The sequence below is a fragment of the Oncorhynchus mykiss genome, chromosome 3 (assembly GCF_057628025.1).
Source record: "Oncorhynchus mykiss isolate SJ-2025 chromosome 3, ASM5762802v1, whole genome shotgun sequence".
Lineage (NCBI taxonomy): Eukaryota > Metazoa > Chordata > Actinopteri > Salmoniformes > Salmonidae > Oncorhynchus > Oncorhynchus mykiss.
In genome coordinates this window covers 68,440,756-68,464,781 of record NC_143024.1, presented here as the reverse complement: position 1 = coordinate 68,464,781, position 24,026 = coordinate 68,440,756, and the positions used below count along the sequence as shown (strand labels likewise).

Below are 24,026 nucleotides of genomic sequence, written 5' to 3'. Positions count from 1 at the left end.
TCAAAATGCTATGCTCAGATAAAAAGGAGCTAAGTTGTTTATTTACCAAGGATTCAAGAATCTTAGCTAGACATGGACGCCTGGAAATGTGACAATAATTATCAAGATCACTGCTATCCCTGCCCTTGTGGAGTGGCAGCACATAAGCTGTTTTCCATACTTTTGAAATATCTATTGGTTACTGAGCCAGCAATGAAGGGGCAGCACACTTGAGCAGACCCAGCTCCAATTGGTCAGTCCTTGTGGATTTCTTGGTATTTATAGCAAGCAAGGCATCAATGACTTATATTTCTGTGAATTGCTGAAATGCAAAAACTTGACTACGATTTAACGAGTCAATCTACAAAATTTCAGAATTTGCATTTTGCCCACAGTCCCCGCCGTTCAATGAGATGTTGTTGAATCCGTTTTGTAAAGGTAATTTTGCTGTTTGCTTGAGTAACTGGAAATGGAAGGGAGTTTCATGCGATCATGTCTCTCTAAAAAATGGTGCATAGCCGTGACTTGGGGACTGTGAAGAGACCCCTGGTGGCATGTCTTGTGGGGTATGTATGGATGTCTGAGCTGAAGGTTAATTGATTATGCAGGCAATCTGGAATTTTCATCACAGTAATATTTCTCATAAAAACTAGAAGAGAAGCAGTTACTCTCTTGTCAACCCTCAAACAGGAAAGGCTGGCATACATGTTGTTGATGTAAGTTATGTATGTGCAGTTAAGGCCAAGGCGTGGTGCTCTGTTTTGAGCCAGCTGCTGCTTTGCTAGGTCATTCTTTGCTGCACTATATTACCGGACAGTAATCAAGATGGGACAACACCAGAGCCTGAACAACTAGTACAGTGGATTTGTGTCAAAAAAGCAGAACAGCTTCCTACTTGTTAGATATTACTGCACTGTCAGCACTGTCAGCATTTCGCTACACTTGCAATAACATCTGCTAAACACGTGTATGTGACCAATAAAATGTGATTTAATTTGATTTGATTCAACTTGCTCATTGATTACACCCTTTATGTACAACTCCAGTTGAGGTTTAGGTCTTAGATAATGTTTTGAACCAAATACAATGCTTTTAGTTTTAGATGTATTTAAGAACAGTTTATTATTAATCACCCATTCTGATACTGACTGTAACTCCTTATGTAGAATTTCAGTGAGCTCACTGGCTTTGGGTGCTGACATGTAGAGTGTGGAATCATCCGCATACATAGTCATTATAGCATAGTGTAAGACCAGTGGCAAATCATTTAGAGAAACGAATATCAATAACGGGTCGAAGGCAACTGCCCTGAGGGACACTGCACTGTACATACAGTGCCTTGCGAAAGTATTCGGCCCCCTTGAACTTTGCGACCTTTTGCCACATTTCAGGCTTCAAACATAAAGATATAAAACTGTATTTTTTTGTGAAGAATCAACAATAAGTGGGACACAATCATGAAGTGGAACGACATTTATTGGATATTTCAAACTTTTTTAACAAATCAAAAACTGAAAAATTGGGCGTGCAAAATTATTCAGCCCCTTTACTTTCAGTGCAGCAAACTCTCTCCAGAAGTTCAGTGAGGATCTCTGAATGATCCAATGTTGACCTAAATGACTAATGATGATAAATACAATCCACCTGTGTGTAATCAAGTCTCCGTATGAATGCACCTGCACTGTGATAGTCTCAGAGGTCCGTCAAAAGCGCAGAGAGCATCATGAAGAACAAGGAACACACCAGGCAGGTCCGAGATACTGTTGTGAAGAAGTTTAAAGCCGGATTTGGATACAAAAAGATTTCCCAAGCTTTAAACATCCCAATGAGCACTGTGCAAGCGATAATATTGAAATGGAAGGAGTATCAGACCACTGCAAATCTACCAAGACCTGGCCGTCCCTCTAAACTTTCAGCTCATACAAGGAGAAGACTGATCAGAGATGCAGCCAAGAGGCCCATGATCACTCTGGATGAACTGCAGAGATCTACAGCTGAGGTGGGAGACTCTGTCCATAGGACAACAATCAGTCATATATTGCACAAATCTGTCCTTTATGGAAGAGTGGCAAGAAGAAAGCCATTTCTTAAAGATATCCATAAAAAGTGTAGTTTAAAGTTTGCCACAAGCCACCTGGGAGACACACCAAACATGTGGAAGAAGGTGCTCTGGTCAGATGAAACACAAATTGAACTTTTTGGCAACAATGCAAAACGTTATGTTTGGCGTAAAAGCAACACAGCTGAACACACCATCCCCACTGTCAAACATGGTGGTGGCAGCATCATGGTTTGGGCCTGCTTTTCTTCAGCAGGGACAGGGAAGATGGTTAAAATTGATGGGAAGATGGATGGAGCCAAATACAGGACCATTCTGGAAGAAAACCTGATGGAGTCTGCAAAAGACCTGAGACTGGGACGGAGATTTGTCTTCCAACAAGACAATGATCCAAAACATAAAGCAAAATCTACAATGGAATATTTCAAAAATAAACATATCCAGGTGTTAGAATGGCCAAGTCAAAGTCCAGATCTGAATCCAATCGAGAATCTGTGGAAAGAACTGAAAACTGCTGTTCACAAATGCTCTCCATCCAACCTTACTGAGCTCGAGCTGTTTTGCAAGGAGGAATGGGAAAAAATGTCAGTCTCTCGATGTGCAAAACTGATAGAGACATACCCCAAGCGACTTACAGCTGTAATCGCAGTAAAAGGTGGCGCTACAAAGTATTAACTTAAGGGGGCTGAATAATTTTGCACGCCCAATTTTTTAGTTTTTGATTTGTTAAAAAAGTTTAAAATATCCAATAAATGTAGTTCCACTTCATGATTGTGTCCCACTTGTTGTTGATTCTTCACAAAAAAATACAGTTTTATATCTTTATGTTTGAAGCCTGAAATGTGGCAAAAGGTCGCAAAGTTCAAGGGGGCCGAATACTTTCGCAAGGCACTGTATCTGATGTTTAGTGCTGAGCGATTAGTGATTCGGTTTCGGGTCGGGTCGGTTTCGTTTCTATTATTAAAAAATAATAACGGTTTTCTATTTCGTACATTAATGCATTATGCATCATGTGGGAGGAATGCTGTAACAACACAGAAAAAAATCAACTAATAAAAGTCAGATGATGGTAGTGACTGGCCATTAATGCTTAACTTGATTTTATTTTCTTTAACCTTTATTTAACTAGGCAAGTCAGTTAAGAACAAATTCTTATTTACAATGACGGCCTACCAAAAGGCCTCCTGCGGGGACGGGGGCCTGGGATTCAAAATTAAAAATAAATCAAATATAAATATCCTCTATAAATATAGGACAAAAACACATCACAACAAGAGAGACAACACAACACTACATAAAGAGAGACCTGAGACAACAACACACCAAGGCATCAACACATGACAACGAAGCATGGTAGCAACACAACATGACAACAACATGGTAGCATACAACATGGTAGCAGCACAAAACATGGTACAAACATTATTGGGCACAGACAACAGCACAAAGGGTAAGAATGTAGAGACAACAATACATCACACAAAGCACCCACAACTGTCAGTAAGAGTGTCCATGATTGTGTCTTTTAATGAAGAGATTGAGATAAAACTGTCCAGTTTGAGTGTTTGTTGCAGCTCGTTCCAGTCGCTAGCTGCAGCGAACTGAAAAGATGATCGACCCAGGGATGTTTGTGCTTCAGGACCTTTAACAGAATGTGACTGGTGTTGTATGTGGTGGAGGGCTGCAGTAGATATCTCAGATAGGGGGGAGTGAGGCCTAACTTACAGTATGAACCATCATATATTCACATTACTTTAATAAAATATTTCAGTTGTTGTGTATATTACATTTGTTTTATTTTCTGACTTTATTATTTAATTCCAAGTCATCATCTCATCTCTATAGAGCTGCTGCCTATGCTGTCTGACAAAATCACTATTTTAGTAGTTCTTCGAAGTAAATAAGGCATACTTTTATGGCTGCTGAATACCAACTGTCAATCACTTAGATAATGTATTTTCAGGATACCTCGTAAAGCATCTGATTTCTGTCCCTCTCGATCAGGCGTTCTCTCTTTTCTCTGTCTCCGTGTCTTCTCCACACAGACCAGACAAGTAGGCGAGTAATTTTCTATTTTATTTTATTTTACCATTTAAAATACATAAAGAAGCCACACCAGGCAACCAATACATTTCCCAAATTGACATGGATTATATACACAAAAAGTCAAAGACTTTTCCCCATTGTGGTCCTCTATTGGTTGGCTTATACAAAAAAAGTAAATATGTATTATGGTCATTGTAGTTAATTACCACATTTTCTGCGCTAACCTATGTAATATATTGGCCTGTTGGAAACTACAACTCTCAACTACGTCGCACAGTTCGGGCTTGATTTGATTTATCTTCAGAGAAACTGCACATCGATCTCACAGGGAAAAAAATAACTAAATGGAATTTTACCAATTTTGGTTAATTGCTCAGCACTACTGATGTTAGAGAAGCTTCCATTGAAAAACATCCTCTGGGTTTTATTGTATAAATAACTCTCCAACCACGTGACAGCAATAACATCAAAGGCTGAAATCTTACAAAACAGCTCCAACTAACAACGTGTTATCCATTTATTTTAACCAATTATCTGTTGTGCAGTACAAGTTAAGTGCCCTTCTCTATATTCCATGCTGAAAGTCGGTAGTTAACTTGTTCTCTTTATTTGGTCAAACACAATCCTCTCCATCAGTTTACTAAGAACAGGCAGCAAACCGATTGGGCTGCTGTTAGAGCCAGCAAAGGGTGCTTTACTGTTTATGGGCAGTGTGCTTTACTCTTATAAATTACTTTATGCCCAACCTTTGGCACTTTGGCTTTCCTTGTTATTGCCACAATGTTATGGTCACTACAGCCAATGGAAACTAATATTGCTTTGTAGCAAAGCTCTGTAGCATTAGTGAAGATATGATCAATACAAGTAGATGTCACAGATCCAACACCATTGGTATGCACTCTAGTTGGTTAAGTGATAACCTGGGTCATATTACAGATATTACAGTTAGAAGCTTCCTCTTGAGCGAACAGCTAGTTGCTAACCAGTCAATGTTCAGGTCCAGTGGTGACCCGTCATTCAGAGCCCCACCTGTTTGAGCCTCACATGAGCCAATAGTGGCGCATTTAGAGAACATTACCAACCCCTACTATTTGTATTTTCCGCTGGCTGCCCCACCACCACCACAAAAAGCACTGAGCTAGGCTGAAACGCCTGCATTTTGGAGCTGCAAAAAAGACACGATGTTTGGATACGGCTTTATTAACTTAAATACTTTTGTTTTGCATGTTATTTTGGCATTAATACGTGTCACATATCAGTTTGCAAACAATGTAAAAAAAAAAAGTGGGGTTGGGTAGGAGAGAGTCAAATCTGTCCGATTGTGATGTTTCATATTTTTTTAGATGAGAAGATGGGCAGTTTGTAGCATGTGCACCTGCTGTAAGTCTCTTCATCACTAGAGGGCGATATTGCTCCAGTCTTCCACCATGTCTTTTGAAAGGAGCTCTCTGAATCCCAACAAATGTTTCACTGCAATTTCACTTGATTAAATCAAAGGGACACACTTGTTTGAGAATGTACTTGTTTATCGAAATTGTAATCAGAAACAAGAAAAATATATCATGAATATATCTCCTTATTATAAAATGAAATGATTTGTATGTCTAATTTTACACTGAGTATACACAACACTAAGAACTCCTACTCTTTCTATGACATAAACTGACCAGATGAATCCAGGTGAAACCTATTATCTCTTATTGATGTCACTTGTTAAATCCACTTTGATCAGCGTAGACATGGATTGAGACATGGATTGTGTGTGAGCCATTCAGAGGGTGAATGGGCAAGACAAAAGATAAAAATGCCTTTCAACGGGGTATGGTAGTAGGTGCCAGGCGCAATGGTTTGTGTCAAAAACTGCAACACTGCTGGGTTTTTCACACTTTTCCTGTGTGTATCAAGAATGGTTCCACCACCCAAAGGACAACTGTGGGATACAATGTAGTCAACACACACTCATACACACACCTGCATCCCACTGAACCTAAGCAGGGTCGACACTGATCGGTCCCTGGATGGGAGAACAGATGCTGCTGGAAGTGGTACTGGAGTGCCAGTAGGAGGCACATTTCCTCTGCCCCCCCCCTCCCCCCCAAAATATTACAATGCCACAGAACTTTGCCCTGTGTAGAGTGTCGTCTTTTGTATGGGACGTTAAAAGGGTCTGATCCTCAATCTGACCATCATGGCCACCTAATTATCCCCAGCTTCCAGTTGGCTCTTTCATCCCCCCTCCCCCAGTAACTATTCCCTGGGCCGTTGCTGTATATGAGAATGTGTTCTCACTCAACTTACCTGGTAAAATAAGGGTTATAAAAATATAAACACACACACATATTAGCCTCTTCACCAAGCCACCATACGACAGAGGAAAATAAAAAGAGATAGGGGAGGGCTATAGAGGTAAAGATAGAGAGATAGTGAGAATACAACAGAGGGTATTAGACATGGGTAGAAAATTACATGAGACCCCAGTCAGAGATGGAGGGGAAAGGCTGCCGCTCTCAATCTACAGACCCTCCTCTCCTCTTCTCTTCCTTATTCACCATCAGTGAGAATGCTCGCTCAAGCTGACTGGAGCATGAAGAAGCCAATCAGGAGCCTGCCTCCCTGCTTTGTCATCAGCCTATGATTGAGGAACAGTTGGCTCTTCATTTGGAAGGCAGATAAAATGCCAGGTCTGGATCTAGAAAGCAGCCTCTGGGGATAACTGAAGCTCTGCGTTGCCTTATTATGGGTTTAAGGAAAACTCTTTAAGCCTGGGGCAAAAACATTAAATTCACCATCAAGGCTAAGAGAGGAGAACAATAAGAAGGGGCTTTTTAAAATGTCTGCTATGGTGTGGTTGTTTTCTATCTAGTGGGAATGTAAACCCCCATTAATCCATCTCTAGTGCTGGTGCTTCAATCCATCGTTACTATTTTTGTCAATTCGTCAAGTGGTGCTTGTTGGAATATTAAACCTCCATGTATGATAATTTGTACCTACATGGATTTGAAGACTCGGAGGCGGTGAGTAAGGGGTTGTGGTGGAGGGCTAGATGGTGTAAGCAGTGTTAATTGCCTGTGCCGTGCTGTTATTTTCTCATTGTGTGTATGTGTGTGTGTGTCTGAGAAAGAGAGAGAGAGAGAGGTGTCTGTGTATTGACAACACCATACAACTGACACTGGTTGAACATGCAAACACACACACAAAATGCACTCAAACACACACAAGGGGTCGGAGGAGGGTGGAGACTCAGCGTGTATAAGAGAAGGTGTGTGGATCATGGGGGGGGGGGGGGGGGGGGTGGAGGAGAGGGATGCATGTGTCTCTGAATGGTTCTCCGTGTGGTTCTCATTCTCTGTATGGTTCTCTGTGTGATTCTCCAAGGCTTCTGATGCCACTGAAGGAGAACAAGCTAGATGAACCCTTCATTACTTCGTTCTATATTATTGAACATCCACTGATCTTGACATACAGGACTCTCTCTATACCATCTACCATGTCTTTGGATGACTGATTAGCCAATACACGCTGTAACTCTGTGTGTGTGTGAGTGCGTGTGTGTTAGCCTGCGGAGCAGAGCCTTAGCCCTTCCCTTTAAGGTTGTGATTGCTTAATGTATCATTATGTAGCTCCTTGGAACAGAGAGCTGCAAGTATTTTGTGTCTCATTTAAAGGGACAGTGTCCCACCATTTTCCTTCTCTCACTCTGTTGTTTTCTCCTTTCACTCTTTCTCTCAGATGAAAGCATGTATAGTACAATCAACACACACATAGGGATGCAGATGATCAGAGAACCATGAAGTCCAAAATACAGAGCAGTACCACAATCCTATCAATGCAGACTAAACAGTGCTAGAATAGGTCTTCATACACACCATTATACTCAATTGCTATGGAGCAACCCAACTTTATATTGATGTGTGATGGGAATCAACAAGAGAAAAACGTTTTTGGGCTGGTTAGGTAGTTAAGTGAGGGAGAGAGAAAGTAGTTAAGGGAGGGAGAGAGTAGTGAAGGGAGAGAGAGAGGAGTGAAGGGAGAGAGAGTGGTGAAGGGAGGGAGATAGGAGTGAAGGGAGAGAGAGTAGTTAAGGGAGGGAGAGAGTAGTGAAGGGAGGGAGAGAGTAGTGAAGGGAGAGAGAGAGTAGTGAAGGGAGAGAGAGTAGTTAAGGGAGGGAGAGAGTAGTGAAGGGAGGGAGAGAGTAGTGAAGGGAGAGAGGAGTGAAGGGAGAGAGAGTAGTGAAGGGAGGGGGAGAGGAGTGAAGGAAGAGAGAGATTAGTGAAGGGAGGGAAAGAGGAGTGAAGGGAGGGAGGAGTGAAGGGAGAGAGAGTAGTTAAGGGAGGGAGAGAGGAGTGAAGGGAGGGAGAGAGTAGTGAAGGGAGAGAGGAGTGAAGGGAGAGAGAGTAGTGAAGGGAGGGGGAGAGGAGTGAAGGAAGAGAGAGATTAGTGAAGGGAGGGAGAGAGGAGTGAAGGGAGAGAGAGTAGTTAAGGGAGGGAGAGAGTAGTGAAGGGAGGGAGATAGTAGTGAAGGGAGAGAGGAGTGAAGGGAGAGAGAGTAGTGAAGGGAGGGGGAGAGGAGTGAAGGAAGAGAGAGATTAGTGAAGGGAGGGAGAGAGGAGTGAAGGGAGGGAGAGAGGAGTGAAGGGAGAGAGAGTGGTGAAGGGAGGGAGAGAGGAGTGAAGGGAGAGAGAGAGTAGTGAAGGGAGGGAGAGAGGAGTGAAGGGCGAGAGAGTAGTGAAGGTAGGGAGAGAGTAAGTTCAACAGTAAGTTGAGACCATGACTAAATTCCCCCAAAAAATGTTGAGTTGCCCACCCCAGCTCTACTATCAGTAGACTATCAGTAACATTTCAACTAACCATCTACTAACTCTTATCCGAATCCTCAACCCTGGCCCTGCCCTAACCCTAATCTTAACCCTTACCCTTATTCTAAACCTAACCTTAACCCTTATTCTAAACCTAACCCTAACTGGCACCTTAGCAAGCAGTTGCTTATCAACAGATAGTTTGTTGATAGTATGACCATCTGTAGAGTATCTACAGATGGACTATCCCAATAAAGTGTGAGCGCTATGTCTTAGACATTTGTTTAATCCATCTCCCCTGTAAGAGGGTGTCTTGTTACCCAGCAGTTGTAAACTTCTTTAAGGCACCTCTGCTCCAGAATATTTCCTAATGGTCCTGTAGACTGTTATCGGTGCTTATCACCGGTCTGGAAGTGTTAGTGGCTGCCATTTTCAGACAGTATCTTCCTAGGCGTCTCAACAGATAAGGCATGAGTGTGGCCTGATCCTTGATTGTTTCAAGCCCAGCTTTCTTGACACTCATCGATAACTTTCTCACTAGTGACCTAGTAGTGTGAGTGGCCTGGTGGTGGGAGAGGTGGCGGGTGCCTTGTGCCCACTACAAGTCATTTTAGGAATCTTTTAAAGGTGATACACTTCAGGATCTTAGAATATGTGGACAACTACAAATACCTAGGTGTCTGGTTAGACTGTAAACTCTTCTTCCAGATTCACATTAAGCATCTCCAATCCAAAATTAAATCTAGACTCGTCTTCCTATTTTGCAACAAAGCCTCCTTCACTCATGCTGCCAAACATACTCTCGTAAAACTGACTATCCTACCGATCCTTGACTTCGGCAATGTCATTTACAAAATTCTCTCCAACACTACTCAGCAAATTGGATGTAGTCTATCACAGTGCCATCCGTTTTGTCACCAAAGCCCCATATACTACCTTGTTGGCTGGTCCTCGCTACATATTAGTCGCCAAACCCACTGGCTCCAGGTCATCTATAAGTCTTTGCTAGGTAAAGCCCTGCCTTATCTCAGCTCACTGGTCACCATAGCAACACCCACCCGTAGCACGCGCTCCAGCAGGTATATTTCACTGGTCATCCCCAAAGCTAACACTTCCTTTGGCCACCTTTCCTTCTAGTTCACTGCTGCCAATGACTAGAACTTATTGCAAAAATCATCGAAGCTGGAGTCTTATATCTCCCTCTCTAACTTTAACTTTCATTGTACTTTCATTGTAACTTTAATTGTACCTGTACACAGCCAATCTGTAAATAGCACACCCAACTACCTCATCCCCATATTTTTTCTTGCTCTTTTGCACCCCAGTATCTCTACTTGCTTTGCTTTATCTTGGCCAGGTCGCAGTTGTAAATGGGAACTTGTTCTCTGGCCTACCTGGTTAAATAAAGGTGAAATAAATAAAATAAAAAACATTAATAAATCTAGTGTGAGATGTGCTTTAAGAATAATTACATTGATTCAGATGACCATCCTACCCATGCTAGATTATGGAGACATCATTTATAGATCGGCAGGAAAGGGTGCAGGTAAGGGTGCTCTCGAGCGGCTAGATGTTCTTTACCATTCGGCCATCAGATTTGCCACCAATGCTCTTTATAGGACACATCACTGCACTCTATACTCCTCTGTAAACTTGTCATCTCTGTATACCCTTCGCAAGACCCACTGGTTGATGCTTATTTATAAACCCCTCTTAGGCCTCACTCCCCCCTATCTGATATATCTACTGCAGCCCTCATCCTCCACATACAACACCCGTTCTGCCAGTCACATTCTGTTAAAGGTCCTGAAGCACAAACATCCCTGGGTCGATCATCTTTTCAGTTCGCTGCAGCTAGCGACTGGAACGAGCTGCAACAAACACTCAAACTGGACAGTTTTATCTCAATCACTTCATTCAAAGACTCAATCATGGACACTCTTACTGAAAGTTGTGGCTGCTTTGTGTGATGTATTGTTGTCTCTACCTTCTTACCCTTTGTGCTGTTGTCTGTGCCCAATAATGTTTGTACCATGTTTTGTGCTGCTACCATGTTGTTGTCATGTTGTGTTGCTATGTGTTGCTGCCTTGCTATGTTGTTGTCTCAGGTCTCTCTTTATGTAGTGTTGTCTCTCTTGTAGTGATGTCATTGTAATTAAGAGTTTGTTCTTAACTGACTTGGAAGTTAAATGAATAAATAAAAATAAATAAAACAATTTTAAAAAACATTGTCGCCACAAGGTCAAAGTAATTTCCTAATACGTAACTGCTGGATGGTTTGCTTTGTTGATCAGTCAAAGTCTGACATAGGGGTGACACATCGATTGTTTTGAACTGACATGAAGGTCAAATGCTTTATTATCTAAATGTTGAAAGTGCCTGGGCGACGGAGAGAAACAAAATGGTGCAGTTTGAGGTCATGTTGTTGAGAGTGATGAGGGTGCTGGAGATGGGGGGTGTGAACAGGTGGGTCTGGGCAGGTGTGATGTAGTTGATGTTTGTGTGATATTGTCGTTTGTATATGTATGTTTTGTATTGTTAAAATAATCTTACCAAGAAATGTACTGACATGAATATTTGGTTTACATTCCCATACATTTTGCCATAATGAGGTAGTTGTAACGTTTGTCGTCTGAAGGAGACCAAGGTGCAGCGTGGTAAGTGTTCATGATTCTTTAATTACTCAGAACACCAAAAGAATAACAACAGCACGTTTTGCATGCTTCACAGAGCTAACAAACAACAAAAAGATCCCACAAACACCAAAAGGAGAATGACAACTTATATGTGATCCCCAATCAGAGGCAATGATAAACAGCTGCCTCTGATTGGGATCCACACTCGGCAAAAAACAAAGAAATAGAAAAACATAGAAATAAATAAACTAGAATGCCCACCCTAGTCACACCCTGGCTGTAAGGGCGTTCGTCTGTAGGAGGAGGAGAAGCGGACCAAAGCGCAGCGTGGTGGTTATTCATATTTTAATAAATCACTACACATGAACAAACTAACGAAAACAAGAAATGTGAGAACGCAAAACAGTCCTATCCTGTGACGACAAACACAGTGACAGGAACAATCACCCACAAACACAGTGAAACCCAGGCTACCTAAGTATGATTCTCAATCAGAGACAACTAATGACACCTGCCTCTGATTGAGAACCATACTAGGCCGAAAACATAGAAATGCCCCAAAACATAGAAAAACAAACATAGACTGCCCACCCAACTCACGCCCTGACCATACTAAATAAATACAAAACAGAAATAGAGGTCAGAACGTGACAGTACCCCCCCCCAAAGGTGTGGACTCCGGCCGCAAAACCTTGACCTATAGGGGAGGGTCTGGGTGGGCGTCTGTCCGCGGTGGCGGCTCTGGCGCAGGACGCGGACCCCACTTCACCATTGTCTTAGTCCGCCTTATTGTCCGCCTCCCTGGCTTACTCACCATGGCCACCCCTCTCAATGACCCCACTGGACAGAGGGGCTGCTCGGGACAGAGGGGCAGCTCGGGACAGAGGTGAAGCAGCTGCTCGGGACAGAGGGACAACTGCTCGGGACAGAGGGGCAGCTGCTCGGGACAGAGGGGCGATAGCAGCTCGGGACAGAGGGGCGATAGCAGCTCGGGACAGAGGGACAGCTGCTCGGGACAGAGGGACAGCTGCTCGGGACAGAGGGACAGCTGCTCGGGACAGAGGGACAGCTGCTCGGGACAGAGGGGTGGCAGCAGCTTGGGACAGAGGGGCGACAGCTGCTCTGGACAGAGGGGCAGCTGCTCGGGCGGCCCCTGGCTGACTGACGGCACTGGCGGCCCCTGGCTTACTGCAGGCCCCTGGCTGACTGGCGGCACTGGCGGCCCCTGGCTTACTGGCGGCCCCTGGCTTACTGGCGGCACTGGCGGCCCCTGGCTGACTGGCGGCCCCTGGCTGACTGGCGGCACTGGCGGCCCCTGGCTGACGGGCGGCACTGGCGGCCCCTGGCTGACGGGCGGCACTGGCGGCCCCTGGCTGACGGGCGGCACTGGCGGCCCCTGGCTGACGGGCGGCACTGGCGGCCCCTGGCTGACGGGCGGCACTGGCGGCCCCTGGCAGACGGGCGGCACTGGCGGCTCCTGGCAGACGGGCGGCACTGGCGGCTCCTGGCAGACGGGCGGCACTGGCGGCTCCTGGCAGACGGGCGGCACTGGCGGCTCCTGGCAGACGGGCGGCACTGGCGGCTCCTGGCAGACGGGCGGCGCTGGGCAGACGGGCAGCACTGGCGGCGCTGGGCAGACGGGCGGCACTGGCGGCGCTGGGCAGACGGGCGGCGCTGGGCAGACGGGCGGCGCTGGCGGCGCTGGGCAGACGGGCGGCACTGGCGGCGCTGGAGAGGAGGAAGGCTCTGGTAGCGCCGGAGAGGCGGGAGACTCCGGCAGCGCTGGAGAGGAGAGAGCCCCTGCAAGGATGGGCCGGAGAGACAGCCTGGTACGGGGAGCTGCCACCGGAGGGCTGGTGCGTGGAGGTGGTGACGGATAGACCGGGCCGTGCAGGCGCACTGGAGCTCTTGAGCACCGAGCCTGCCCAACCTTACCCGGTTGAATGGTCCCGGTCGCCCTGCCCGTGCGGCGAGGTGGAATAGCCCGCACTGGGCTATGCAGGCGAACCGGGGACACCGTGCGCAAGGCTGGTGCCATGTAAGCCGGCCCAAGGAGACGCACTGGAGACCAGATGCGTAGAGCCGGCTTCATGGCACTTGGCTCGATGCCCACTCTAGCCCGGCCGATACGCGGAGCTGGAATGTACCGCACCGGGCTGTGCACCCGCACTGGGGACACCGTGCGCTCCACAGCATAACACGGTGCCTGCCCGGTCTCTCGAGCCCCCCGGTAACCACAGGAAGTTGGCTCAGGTCTCCTACCTGGCGTAGCCATACTCCCTGTTAGCCCCCCCCCAAGACATTTTTGGGGCTGACTCCCGGGCTTCCTTGCCAACCGCGTTCCCTCATATCGCCGGCTCCTCTCTCCGGCTGCCTCTGCTCTCCTCGCTGCCTCCACCTGTTCCCATGGAAGGCGATCCTTTCCCGCCAGGATCTCCTCCCATGTGTAGCAACCCTTGCCGTCCAACACATCATCCCAAGTCCATTCCTCCTTGTGCCGCTGTTGCCCGTTACCACGCCGCTTGGTCCTGTTGCGGTGGGTGATTCTGTAAGGGCGTTCGTCTGTAGGAGGAGGAGAAGCGGACCAAAGCGCAGCGTGGTGGTTATTCATATTTTAATAAATCACTACACATGAACAAACTAACGAAAACAAGAAATGTGAGAACGCAAAACAGTCCTATCCTGTGACGACAAACACAGTGACAGGAACAATCACCCACAAACACAGTGAAACCCAGGCTACCTAAGTATGATTCTCAATCAGAGACAACTAATGACACCTGCCTCTGATTGAGAACCATACTAGGCCGAAAACATAGAAATGCCCCAAAACATAGAAAAACAAACATAGACTGCCCACCCAACTCACGCCCTGACCATACTAAATAAATACAAAACAGAAATAGAGGTCAGAACGTGACACTGGCCTAACCAAAATAGAGAATAAAAGCCTCTCTATGGCCAGGGCGTGACAGTAGTAAATAACAGTTATTTGCATTGATGGAAAGATTCTAAATGGATCATTTCTGCTGGTGAAATCTGGTCCTGGTACCATTAATCCTAACTAAATTGCCTCATTGGTTGTTTTCAATGAGTTTCAACTGGGTCTTTTCAGTCTTTTTTTGCCAAAATACCCTTTTTGGTTTGTTGTTATGCTCTGCATATTTTTGTTGTTTTCAAAGTGACAGGTAGTGCTCAAGTTTTCCTGTACCTTTTGGTTCAGTGGAATGATATTCTTGGCCAATGAAGGTGCTGGTGAATGGTATGGATATTCAGTACTTTTTGAATATTGTCTTACAGTGGATTCACAAGTTCTTTACATTCCTCTGTCTTACTCAGAGGGAGGGTCATGACCACAATGATAACAGGCCATCAAACATATTTGTGCTTCCATTGTAGGATCATGGATGCTCTATCACAAGATAGAAGGGAATACTGCAAAGGATCTGAGTGTTTCCCATCCTCCTGCAGTCTCCCCAAACTTCCCCTATCCCTCCATCCTCCCGAGTATGGTTGAATCTCTCCCTCCTACTGCCAGTATAATTCAGACTTTCCTCAATCCCCACCAATTATGCATGAGTCTCCTCACCCAGTGTAACTGAGAATCTCCCCCATCCTTCCCTAGTATTTCCAGTCTCCCCCATCCTCCCCTAGTATCCCGTCTCTCCCCATCCTGCCCTAGTATCCCGTCTCTCCCCATCCTCCCCTAGTATCCCCAGTCTCTCCCCATCCTCCCCTAGTATCCCCAGTCTCTCCCCATCCTCCCCTAGTATCCACAGTCTCTCCCCATCCTCCCCTAGTATCCCCAGTCTCTCCCCATCCTCCCCTATTATCCCTCAGTCTCTCCCCATCCTCCCCTAGTATCCCCTAGGATCCCCCAGTCTCTCCTAGTATCCCCCAGTCTCCCCCATCATCTCCTAGTATCCCCCAGTCTCCCCCATCATCTCCTAGTATCCCCCAGTCTCTCCCATCCTCCCCTAGTATCCCCCAGTCTCCCCCATCATCTCCTAGTATCCCCCAGTTTCCCCCATCCTCTCCTAGTATCCCCCAGTCTCTCCCATCCTCTCCTAGTATACCCCAGTCTCTCCCCATCCTCCCCTAGTATCCCCCAGTCTTTCCCCATCCTCCCCTAGTATCCCCCAGTTTCCCCCATCATATCCTAGTATCCCCCAGTCTCCCCCATCCGCCCCTAGTATCCCCAAGTCTCTCCCCATCCTCCCCTAGTATCCCCCAGTCTCTCCCATCCTCCCCTAGTATCCCCAGTCTCTCCCCATCCTCCCCTAGTATCCTCCAGTCTCTCCCCATCCTCCCCTAGTATCCCCCATCCTCTCCTAGTATCCCCCAGTCTCTCCCCATCCTCCCCTAGTATCCCCCAGTCTCTCCCATCCTCCCCTAGTATCCCCCAGTCTCTCCCATCCTCCCCTAGTATCCCCCAGTCTAACCCATCCTACCCTAGTATCCCCCAGTCACTCCCATCCTCCCCTAGTATCCCCCAGTCTCTCCCATCCTCCCCTACTATCCCCCAGTCTCTCCCCATCCTCCCCTAGTATCCCCCAGTATCCCCCATCCTCCTCCAGTATCCCCCATCCTCTCCTAGTATCCCCCAGTCTCTCCCCATCCTCCCCTAGTATCCCCCAGTCTCTCCCATCCTCCCCCATCCTCCCCTAGTATCCCCCATCATCTCCTAGAATCCCCCAGTCTCTCCCCATCCTCCCCTAGTATCCCCCAGTCTCTCCCATCCTCCCCTAGTATCCCCCAGTCTCTCCCATCCTCCCCTAGTATCCCCCAGTCTCCCCCATCCTCTCCTAGTATCCCCCAGTCTCCCCATCCTCCCCTAGTATCCCCCAGTCTCTCCCCATCCTCCCCTAGTATCCCCAGTCTCTCCCCATCCTCCCCTAGTATCCCCCAGTCTCCCCATCCCCCCCTAGTATCCCCCATCCTCTCCTAGTATCCCCCAGTCTCTCCCCACCCTCCCCTAGTATCCCCCAGTCTCTCCCATCCTCCCCTAGTATCCCCCAGTCTCTCCCCATCCTCCCCTAGTATCCCCCAGTCTCTCCCCATCCTCCCCTAGTATCCCCCAGTCTCTCCCATCCTCCCCTACTATCCCCCAGTCTCTCCCATCCCCCCTAGTATCCCCCAGTCTCTCCCATCCTCCCCTAGTATCCCCCAGTCTCCCCCATCCTCTCCTAGTATCCCCCAGTCTCCCCCATCCTCCCCTAGTATCCCCCAGTCTCTCCCCATCCTCCCCTAGTATCCCCCAGTCTCTCCCATCCTCCCCTACTATCCCCCAGTCTCTCCCCATCCTCCCCTAGTATCCCCCAGTATCCCCAATCCTCCTCCAGTATCCCCCATCCTCTCCTAGTATCCCCCAGTCTCTCCCCATCCTCCCCTTGTATCCCCCAGTCTTTCCCCATCCTCCCATAGTATCCCCCAGTTTCCCCCATCATATCCTAGTATCCCCCAGTCTCCCCTATCCGCCCCTAGTATCCCCAAGTCTCTCCCCATCCTCCCCTAGTATCCCCCAGTCTCTCCCATCCTCCCCTAGTATCCCCAGTCTCTCCCCATCCTCCCCTAGTATCCCCCAGTCTCCCCATCCTCCCCTAGTATCCCCCATCCTCTCCTAGTATCCCCCAGTCTCTCCCCATCCTCCCCTGGTATCCCCCAGTCTCTCCCATCCTCCCCTAGTATCCCCCAGTCTCTCCCATCCTCCCCTAGTATCCCCCAGTCTAACCCATCCTACCCTAGTATCCCCCAGTCACTCCCATCCTCCCCTAGTATCCCCCAGTCTCTCCCATCCTCCCCTACTATCCCCCAGTCTCTCCCCATCCTCCCCTAGTATCCTCCAGTATCCCCCATCCTCCTCCAGTATCCCCCATCCTCTCCTAGTATCCCCCAGTCTCTCCCCATCCTCCCCTAGTATCCCCCAATCTCTCCCATCCTCCCCCATCCTCCCCTAGTATCCCCCATCCTCTCCTAGTATCCCCCAGTCTCTCCCCATCCTCCACTAGTATCCCCCAGTCTCTCCCATCCTCCCCTAGTATCCCCCAGTCTCTCCCATCCTCTCCTAGTATCCCCCAGTCTCTCCCCATCCTCCCCTAGTATCCCCCAGTCTCTCCCCATCCTCCCCTAGTATCCCCCAGTCTCTCCCCATACTCCCCTAGTATCCCCCAGTCTTTCCCATCCTCCCCTACTATCCCCCAGTCTCTCCCCATCCTCCCCTAGTATCCCCCAGTATCCCCCATCCTCCTCCAGTATCCCCCATCCTCTCCTAGTATCCCCCAGTCTCTCCCCATCCTCCCCTGGTATCCCCCAGTCTCTCCCATCCTCCCCCATCCTCCCCTAGTATCCCCCATCCTCTCCTAGTATCCCCCAGTCTCTCCCCATCCTCCACTAGTATCCCCCAGTCTCTCCCATCCTCCCCTAGTATCCCCCAGTCTCTCCCATCCTCTCCTAGTATCCCCCAGTCTCTCCCCATCCTCCCCTAGTATCCCCCAGTCTCTCCCCATCCTCCCCTAGTATCCCCCAGTCTCTCCCCATCCTCCCCTAGTATCCCCCAGTCTTTCCCATCCTCCCCTACTATCCCCCAGTCTCTCCCCATCCTCCCCTAGTATCCCCCAGTATCCCCCATCCTCCTCCAGTATCCCCCATCCTCTCCTAGTATCCCCCAGTCTCTCCCCATCCTCCCCTGGTATCCCCCAGTCTCTCCCATCCTCCCCTAGTATCCCCCAGTCTCTCCCATCCTCCCTTAGTATCCCCCAGTCTAACCCATCCTACCCTAGTATCCCCCAGTCACTCCCATCCTCCCCTAGTATCCCCCAGTCTCTCCCATCCTCCCCTACTATCCCCCAGTCTCTCCCCATCCTCCCCTAGTATCCCCCAGTATCCCCCATCCTCCTCCAGTATCCCCCATCCTCTCCTAGTATCCCCCAGTCTCTCCCCATCCTCCCCTAGTATCCCCCAGTCTCTCCCATCCTCCCCCATCCTCCCCTAGTATCCCCCATCATCTCTTAGTATCCCCCAGTCTCTCCCCATCCTCCCCTAGTATCCCCCAGTCTCTCCCCATCCTCCCCTAGTATCCCCAGTCTCTCCCCATCCTCCCCTAGTATCCCCCAGTCTCCCCATCCCCCCCTAGTATCCCCCATCCTCTCCTAGTATCCCCCAGTCTCTCCCCATCCTCCCCTAGTATCCCCCAGTCTCTCCCATCCTCCCCTAGTATCCCCCAGTCTCTCCCCATCCTCCCCTAGTATCCCCCAGTCTCTCCCCATCCTCCCCTAGTATCCCCCAGTCTCTCCCCATCCTCCCCTAGTATCCCCCAGTCTTTCCCATCCTCCCCTACTATCCCCCAGTCTCTCCCCATCCTCCCCTAGTATCCCCCAGTATCCCCCATCCTCCTCCAGTATCCCCCATCCTCTCCTAGTATCCCCCAGTCTCTCCCCATCCTCCCCTGGTATCCCCCAGTCTCTCCCATCCTCCCCCATCCTCCCCTAGTATCCCCCATCCTCTCCTAGTATCCCCCAGTCTCTCCCCATCCTCCACTAGTATCCCCCAGTCTCTCCCATCCTCCCCTAGTATCCCCCAGTCTCTCCCATCCTCTCCTAGTATCCCCCAGTCTCTCCCCATCCTCCCCTAGTATCCCCCAGTCTCTCCCCATCCTCCCCTAGTATCCCCCAGTCTCTCCCCATCCTCCCCTAGTATCCCCCAGTCTTTCCCATCCTCCCCTACTATCCCCCAGTCTCTCCCCATCCTCCCCTAGTATCCCCCAGTATCCCCCATCCTCCTCCAGTATCCCCCATCCTCTCCTAGTATCCCCCAGTCTCTCCCCATCCTCCCCTGGTATCCCCCAGTCTCTCCCATCCTCCCCTAGTATCCCCCAGTCTCTCCCATCCTCCCTTAGTATCCCCCAGTCTAACCCATCCTACCCTAGTATCCCCCAGTCACTCCCATCCTCCCCTAGTATCCCCCAGTCTCTCCCATCCTCCCCTACTATCCCCCAGTCTCTCCCCATCCTCCCCTAGTATCCCCCAGTATCCCCCATCCTCCTCCAGTATCCCCCATCCTCTCCTAGTATCCCCCAGTCTCTCCCCATCCTCCCCTAGTATCCCCCAGTCTCTCCCATCCTCCCCCATCCTCCCCTAGTATCCCCCATCATCTCCTAGTATCCCCCAGTCTCTCCCCATCCTCCCCTAGTATCCCCCAGTCTCTCCCATCCTCCCCTAGTATCCCCCAGTCTCTCCCATCCTCCCCTAGTATCCCCCAGTCTCCCCCATCCTCTCCTAGTATCCCCCAGTCTCCCCCATCCTCCCCTAGTATCCCCCAGTCTCTCCCCATCCTCCCCTAGTATCCCCAGTCTCTCCCCATCCTCCCCTAGTATCCCCCAGTCTCCCCATCCCCCCCTAGTATCCCCCATCCTCTCCTAGTATCCCCCAGTCTCTCCCCATCCTCCCCTAGTATCCCCCAGTCTCTCCCATCCTCCCCTAGTATCCCCCAGTCTCTCCCCATCCTCCCCTAGTATCCCCCAGTCTCTCCCATCCTCCCCTAGTATCCCCCAGTCTCTCCCATCCTCCCCTACTATCCCCCAGTCTCTCCCATCCCCCTAGTATCCCCCAGTCTCTCCCATCCTCCCCTAGTATCCCCCAGTCTCCCCATCCTCTCCTAGTATCCCCCAGTCTCCCCCATCCTCCCCTAGTATCCCCCAGTCTCTCCCCATCCTCCCCTAGTATCCCCCAGTCTCTCCCATCCTCCCCTACTATCCCCCAGTCTCTCCCCATCCTCCCCTAGTATCCCCCAGTATCCCCCATCCTCCTCCAGTATCCCCCATCCTCTCCTAGTATCCCCCAGTCTCTCCCCATCCTCCCCTAGTATCCCCCAGTCTTTCCCCATCCTCCCCTAGTATCCCCCAGTTTCCCCCATCATATCCTAGTATCCCCCAGTCTCCCCCATCCGCCCCTAGTATCCCCAAGTCTCTCCCCATCCTCCCCTAGTATCCCCCAGTCTCTCCCATCCTCCCTAGTACCCCCAGTCTCTCCCCATCCTCCCCTAGTATCCCCCAGTCTCCCCATCCTCCCCTAGTATCCCCCATCCTCTCCTAGTATCCCCCAGTCTCTCCCCATCCTCCCCTGGTATCCCCCAGTCTCTCCCATCCTCCCCTAGTATCCCCCAGTCTCTCCCATCCTCCCCTAGTATCCCCCAATCTAACCCATCCTACCCTAGTATCCCCCAGTCACTCCCATCCTCCCCTAGTATCCCCCAGTCTCTCCCATCCTCCCCTACTATCCCCCAGTCTCTCCCCATCCTCCCATAGTATCCCCCAGTATCCCCCATCCTCCTCCAGTATCCCCCATCCTCTCCTAGTATCCCCCAGTCTCTCCCCATCCTCCCCTAGTATCCCCCAGTCTCTCCCATCCTCCCCCATCCTCCCCTAGTATCCCCCATCCTCTCCTAGTATCCCCCAGTCTCTCCCCATCCTCCCCTAGTATCCCCAGTCTCTCCCCATCCTCCCCTAGTATCCCCCAGTCTCCCCATCCCCCCCTAGTATCCCCCATCCTCTCCTAGTATACCCCAGTCTCTCCCCATCCTCCCCTAGTATCCCCCAGTCTCTCCCATCCTCCCCTAGTATCCCCCAGTCTTTCCCATCCTCCCCTACTATCCCCCAGTCTCTCCCCATCCTCCCCTAGTATCCCCCAGTATCCCCCATCCTCCTCCAGTATCCCCCATCCTCTCCTAGTATCCCCCAGTCTCTCCCCATCCTCCCCTGGTATCCCCCAGTCTCTCCCATCCTCCCCTAGTATCCCCCAGTCTCTCCCATCCTCCCTAGTACCCCCAGTCTCTCCCCATCCTCCCCTAGTATCCCCCAGTCTCCCCATCCTCCCCTAGTATCCCCCATCCTCTCCTAGTATCCCCCAGTCTCTCCCCATCCTCCCCTGGTATCCCCCAGTCTCTCCCATCCTCCCCTAGTATCCCCCAGTCTCTCCCATCCTCCCCTAGTATCCCCCAATCTAACCCATCCTACCCTAGTATCCCCCAGTCACTCCCATCCTCCCCTAGTATCCCCCAGTCTCTCCCATCCTCCCCTACTATCCCCCAGTCTCTCCCCATCCTCCCCTAGTATCCCCCAGTATCCCCCATCCTCCTCCAGTATCCCCCATCCTCTCCTAGTATCCCCCAGTCTCTCCCCATCCTCCCCTAGTATCCCCCAGTCTCTCCCATCCTCCCCCATCCTCCCCTAGTATCCCCCATCCTCTCCTAGTATCCCCCAGTCTCTCCCCATCCTCCCCTAGTATCCCCAGTCTCTCCCCATCCTCCCCTAGTATCCCCCAGTCTCCCCATCCCCCCCTAGTATCCCCCATCCTCTCCTAGTATCCCCCAGTCTCTCCCCATCCTCCCCTAGTATCCCCCAGTCTCTCCCATCCTCCCCTAGTATCCCCCAGTCTTTCCCATCCTCCCCTACTATCCCCCAGTCTCTCCCCATCCTCCCCTAGTATCCCCCAGTATCCCCCATCCTCCTCCAGTATCCCCCATCCTCTCCTAGTATCCCCCAGTCTCTCCCCATCCTCCCCTGGTATCCCCCAGTCTCTCCCATCCTCCCCTAGTATCCCCCAGTCTCTCCCATCCTCCCCTAGTATCCCCCAGTCTAACCCATCCTACCCTAGTATCCCCCAGTCACTCCCATCCTCCCCTAGTATCCCCCAGTCTCTCCCATCCTCCCCTACTATCCCCCAGTCTCTCCCCATCCTCCCCTAGTATCCCCCAGTATCCCCCATCCTCCTCCAGTATCCCCCATCCTCTCCTAGTATCCCCCAGTCTCTCCCCATCCTCCCCTAGTATCCCCCAGTCTCTCCCATCCTCCCCCATCCTCCCCTAGTATCCCCCATCCTCTCCTAGTATCCCCCAGTCTCTCCCCATCCTCCACTAGTATCCCCCAGTCTCTCCCATCCTCCCCTAGTATCCCCCAGTCTCTCCCATCCTCTCCTAGTATCCCCCAGTCTCTCCCCATCCTCCCCTAGTATCCCCCAGTCTCTCCCCATCCTCCCCTAGTATCCCCCAGTCTCTCCCCATCCTCCCCTACTATCCCCCAGTATCCCCCATCCTCCTCCAGTATCCCCCATCCTCTCCTAGTATCCCCCAGTCTCTCCACATCCTCCCCTAGTATCCCCCCAGTCTCTCCCATCCTCCCCTAGTATCCCCCAGTCTCTCCACATCCTCCCCTAGTATCCCCCCAGTCTCTCCCATCCTCCCCTAGTATCCCCCAGTCTCTCCAATCCTCCCCTAGTATCCCTCAGTCTCTCCCATCCCCCCTAGTATCCCCCAGTCTCTCCCATCCTCCCCTAGTATCCCCCAGTTTCCCCCATCCTCTCCTAGTATCCCCCAGTCTCCCCCATCCTCCCCTAGTATCCCCCAGTCTCTCCCCATCCTCCCCTAGTATCCCCCAGTATCTCCCCATCCTCTCCTAGTATCCTCCAGTCTCTCCCCATCCTCCCCTAGTATCCCCCAGTCTCTCCCATCCTCCCCTACTATCCCCCAGTCTCTCCCATCCCCCCTAGTATCCCCCAGTCTCTCCCATCCTCCCCTAGTATCCCCCAGTCTCCCCCATCCTCTCCTAGTATCCCCCAGTCTCCCCCATCCTCCCCTAGTATCCCCCAGTCTCTCCCCATCCTCCCCTAGTATCCCCCAGTCTCTCCCATCCTCCCCTACTATCCCCCAGTCTCTCCCCATCCTCTCCTAGTATCCCCCAGTCTCTCCCCATCCTCCCCTAGTATCCCCCAGTCTCTCCCATCCTCCCCCATCCTCCCCTAGTATCCCCCATCCTCTCCTAGTATCCCCCAGTCTCTCCCCATCCTCCACTAGTATCCCCCAGTCTCTCCCATCCTCCCCTAGTATCCCCCAGTCTCTCCCATCCTCTCCTAGTATCCCCCAGTCTCTCCCCATCCTCCCCTAGTATCCCCCAGTCTCTCCCCATCCTCCCCTAGTATCCCCCAGTCTCTCCCCATCCTCCCCTACTATCCCCCAGTATCCCCCATCCTCCTCCAGTATCCCCCATCCTCTCCTAGTATCCCCCAGTCTCTCCACATCCTCCCCTAGTATCCCCCCAGTCTCTCCCATCCTCCCCTAGTATCCCCCAGTCTCTCCACATCCTCCCCTAGTATCCCCCCAGTCTCTACCATCCTCCCCTAGTATCCCCCAGTCTCTCCAATCCTCCCCTAGTATCCCTCAGTCTCTCCCATCCCCCCTAGTATCCCCCAGTCTCTCCCATCCTCCCCTAGTATCCCCCAGTTTCCCCCATCCTCTCCTAGTATCCCCCAGTCTCCCCCATCCTCCCCTAGTATCCCCCAGTCTCTCCCCATCCTCCCCTAGTATCCCCCAGTATCTCCCCATCCTCTCCTAGTATCCTCCAGTCTCTCCCCATCCTCCCCTAGTATCCCCCAGTCTCTCCCATCCTCCCCTACTATCCCCCAGTCTCTCCCATCCCCCCTAGTATCCCCCAGTCTCTCCCATCCTCCCCTAGTATCCCCC

General features: G+C 50.6%; 1 protein-coding gene across 2 annotated transcripts in view; it reads left to right on the top strand.

The window, feature by feature from the left end:
• Positions 1 to 24,026, top strand: part of LOC110520263 (voltage-dependent L-type calcium channel subunit beta-4) — a 71,466-nt gene that overhangs the window by 13,419 nt on the left and 34,021 nt on the right. The window contains exon 1 of one of the 2 annotated variants that reach the window (XM_036974742.2): positions 6,553 to 7,098. The exons of the other annotated variant lie outside the window; for it this stretch is intronic. Coding sequence (XP_036830637.1) covers positions 7,054 to 7,098 — 45 coding nt within the window. The 5' untranslated portion in view covers positions 6,553 to 7,053. Of the gene's footprint in view, positions 1 to 6,552; positions 7,099 to 24,026 lie in introns of those variants that run through there. 2 annotated transcript variants of the gene reach the window in all.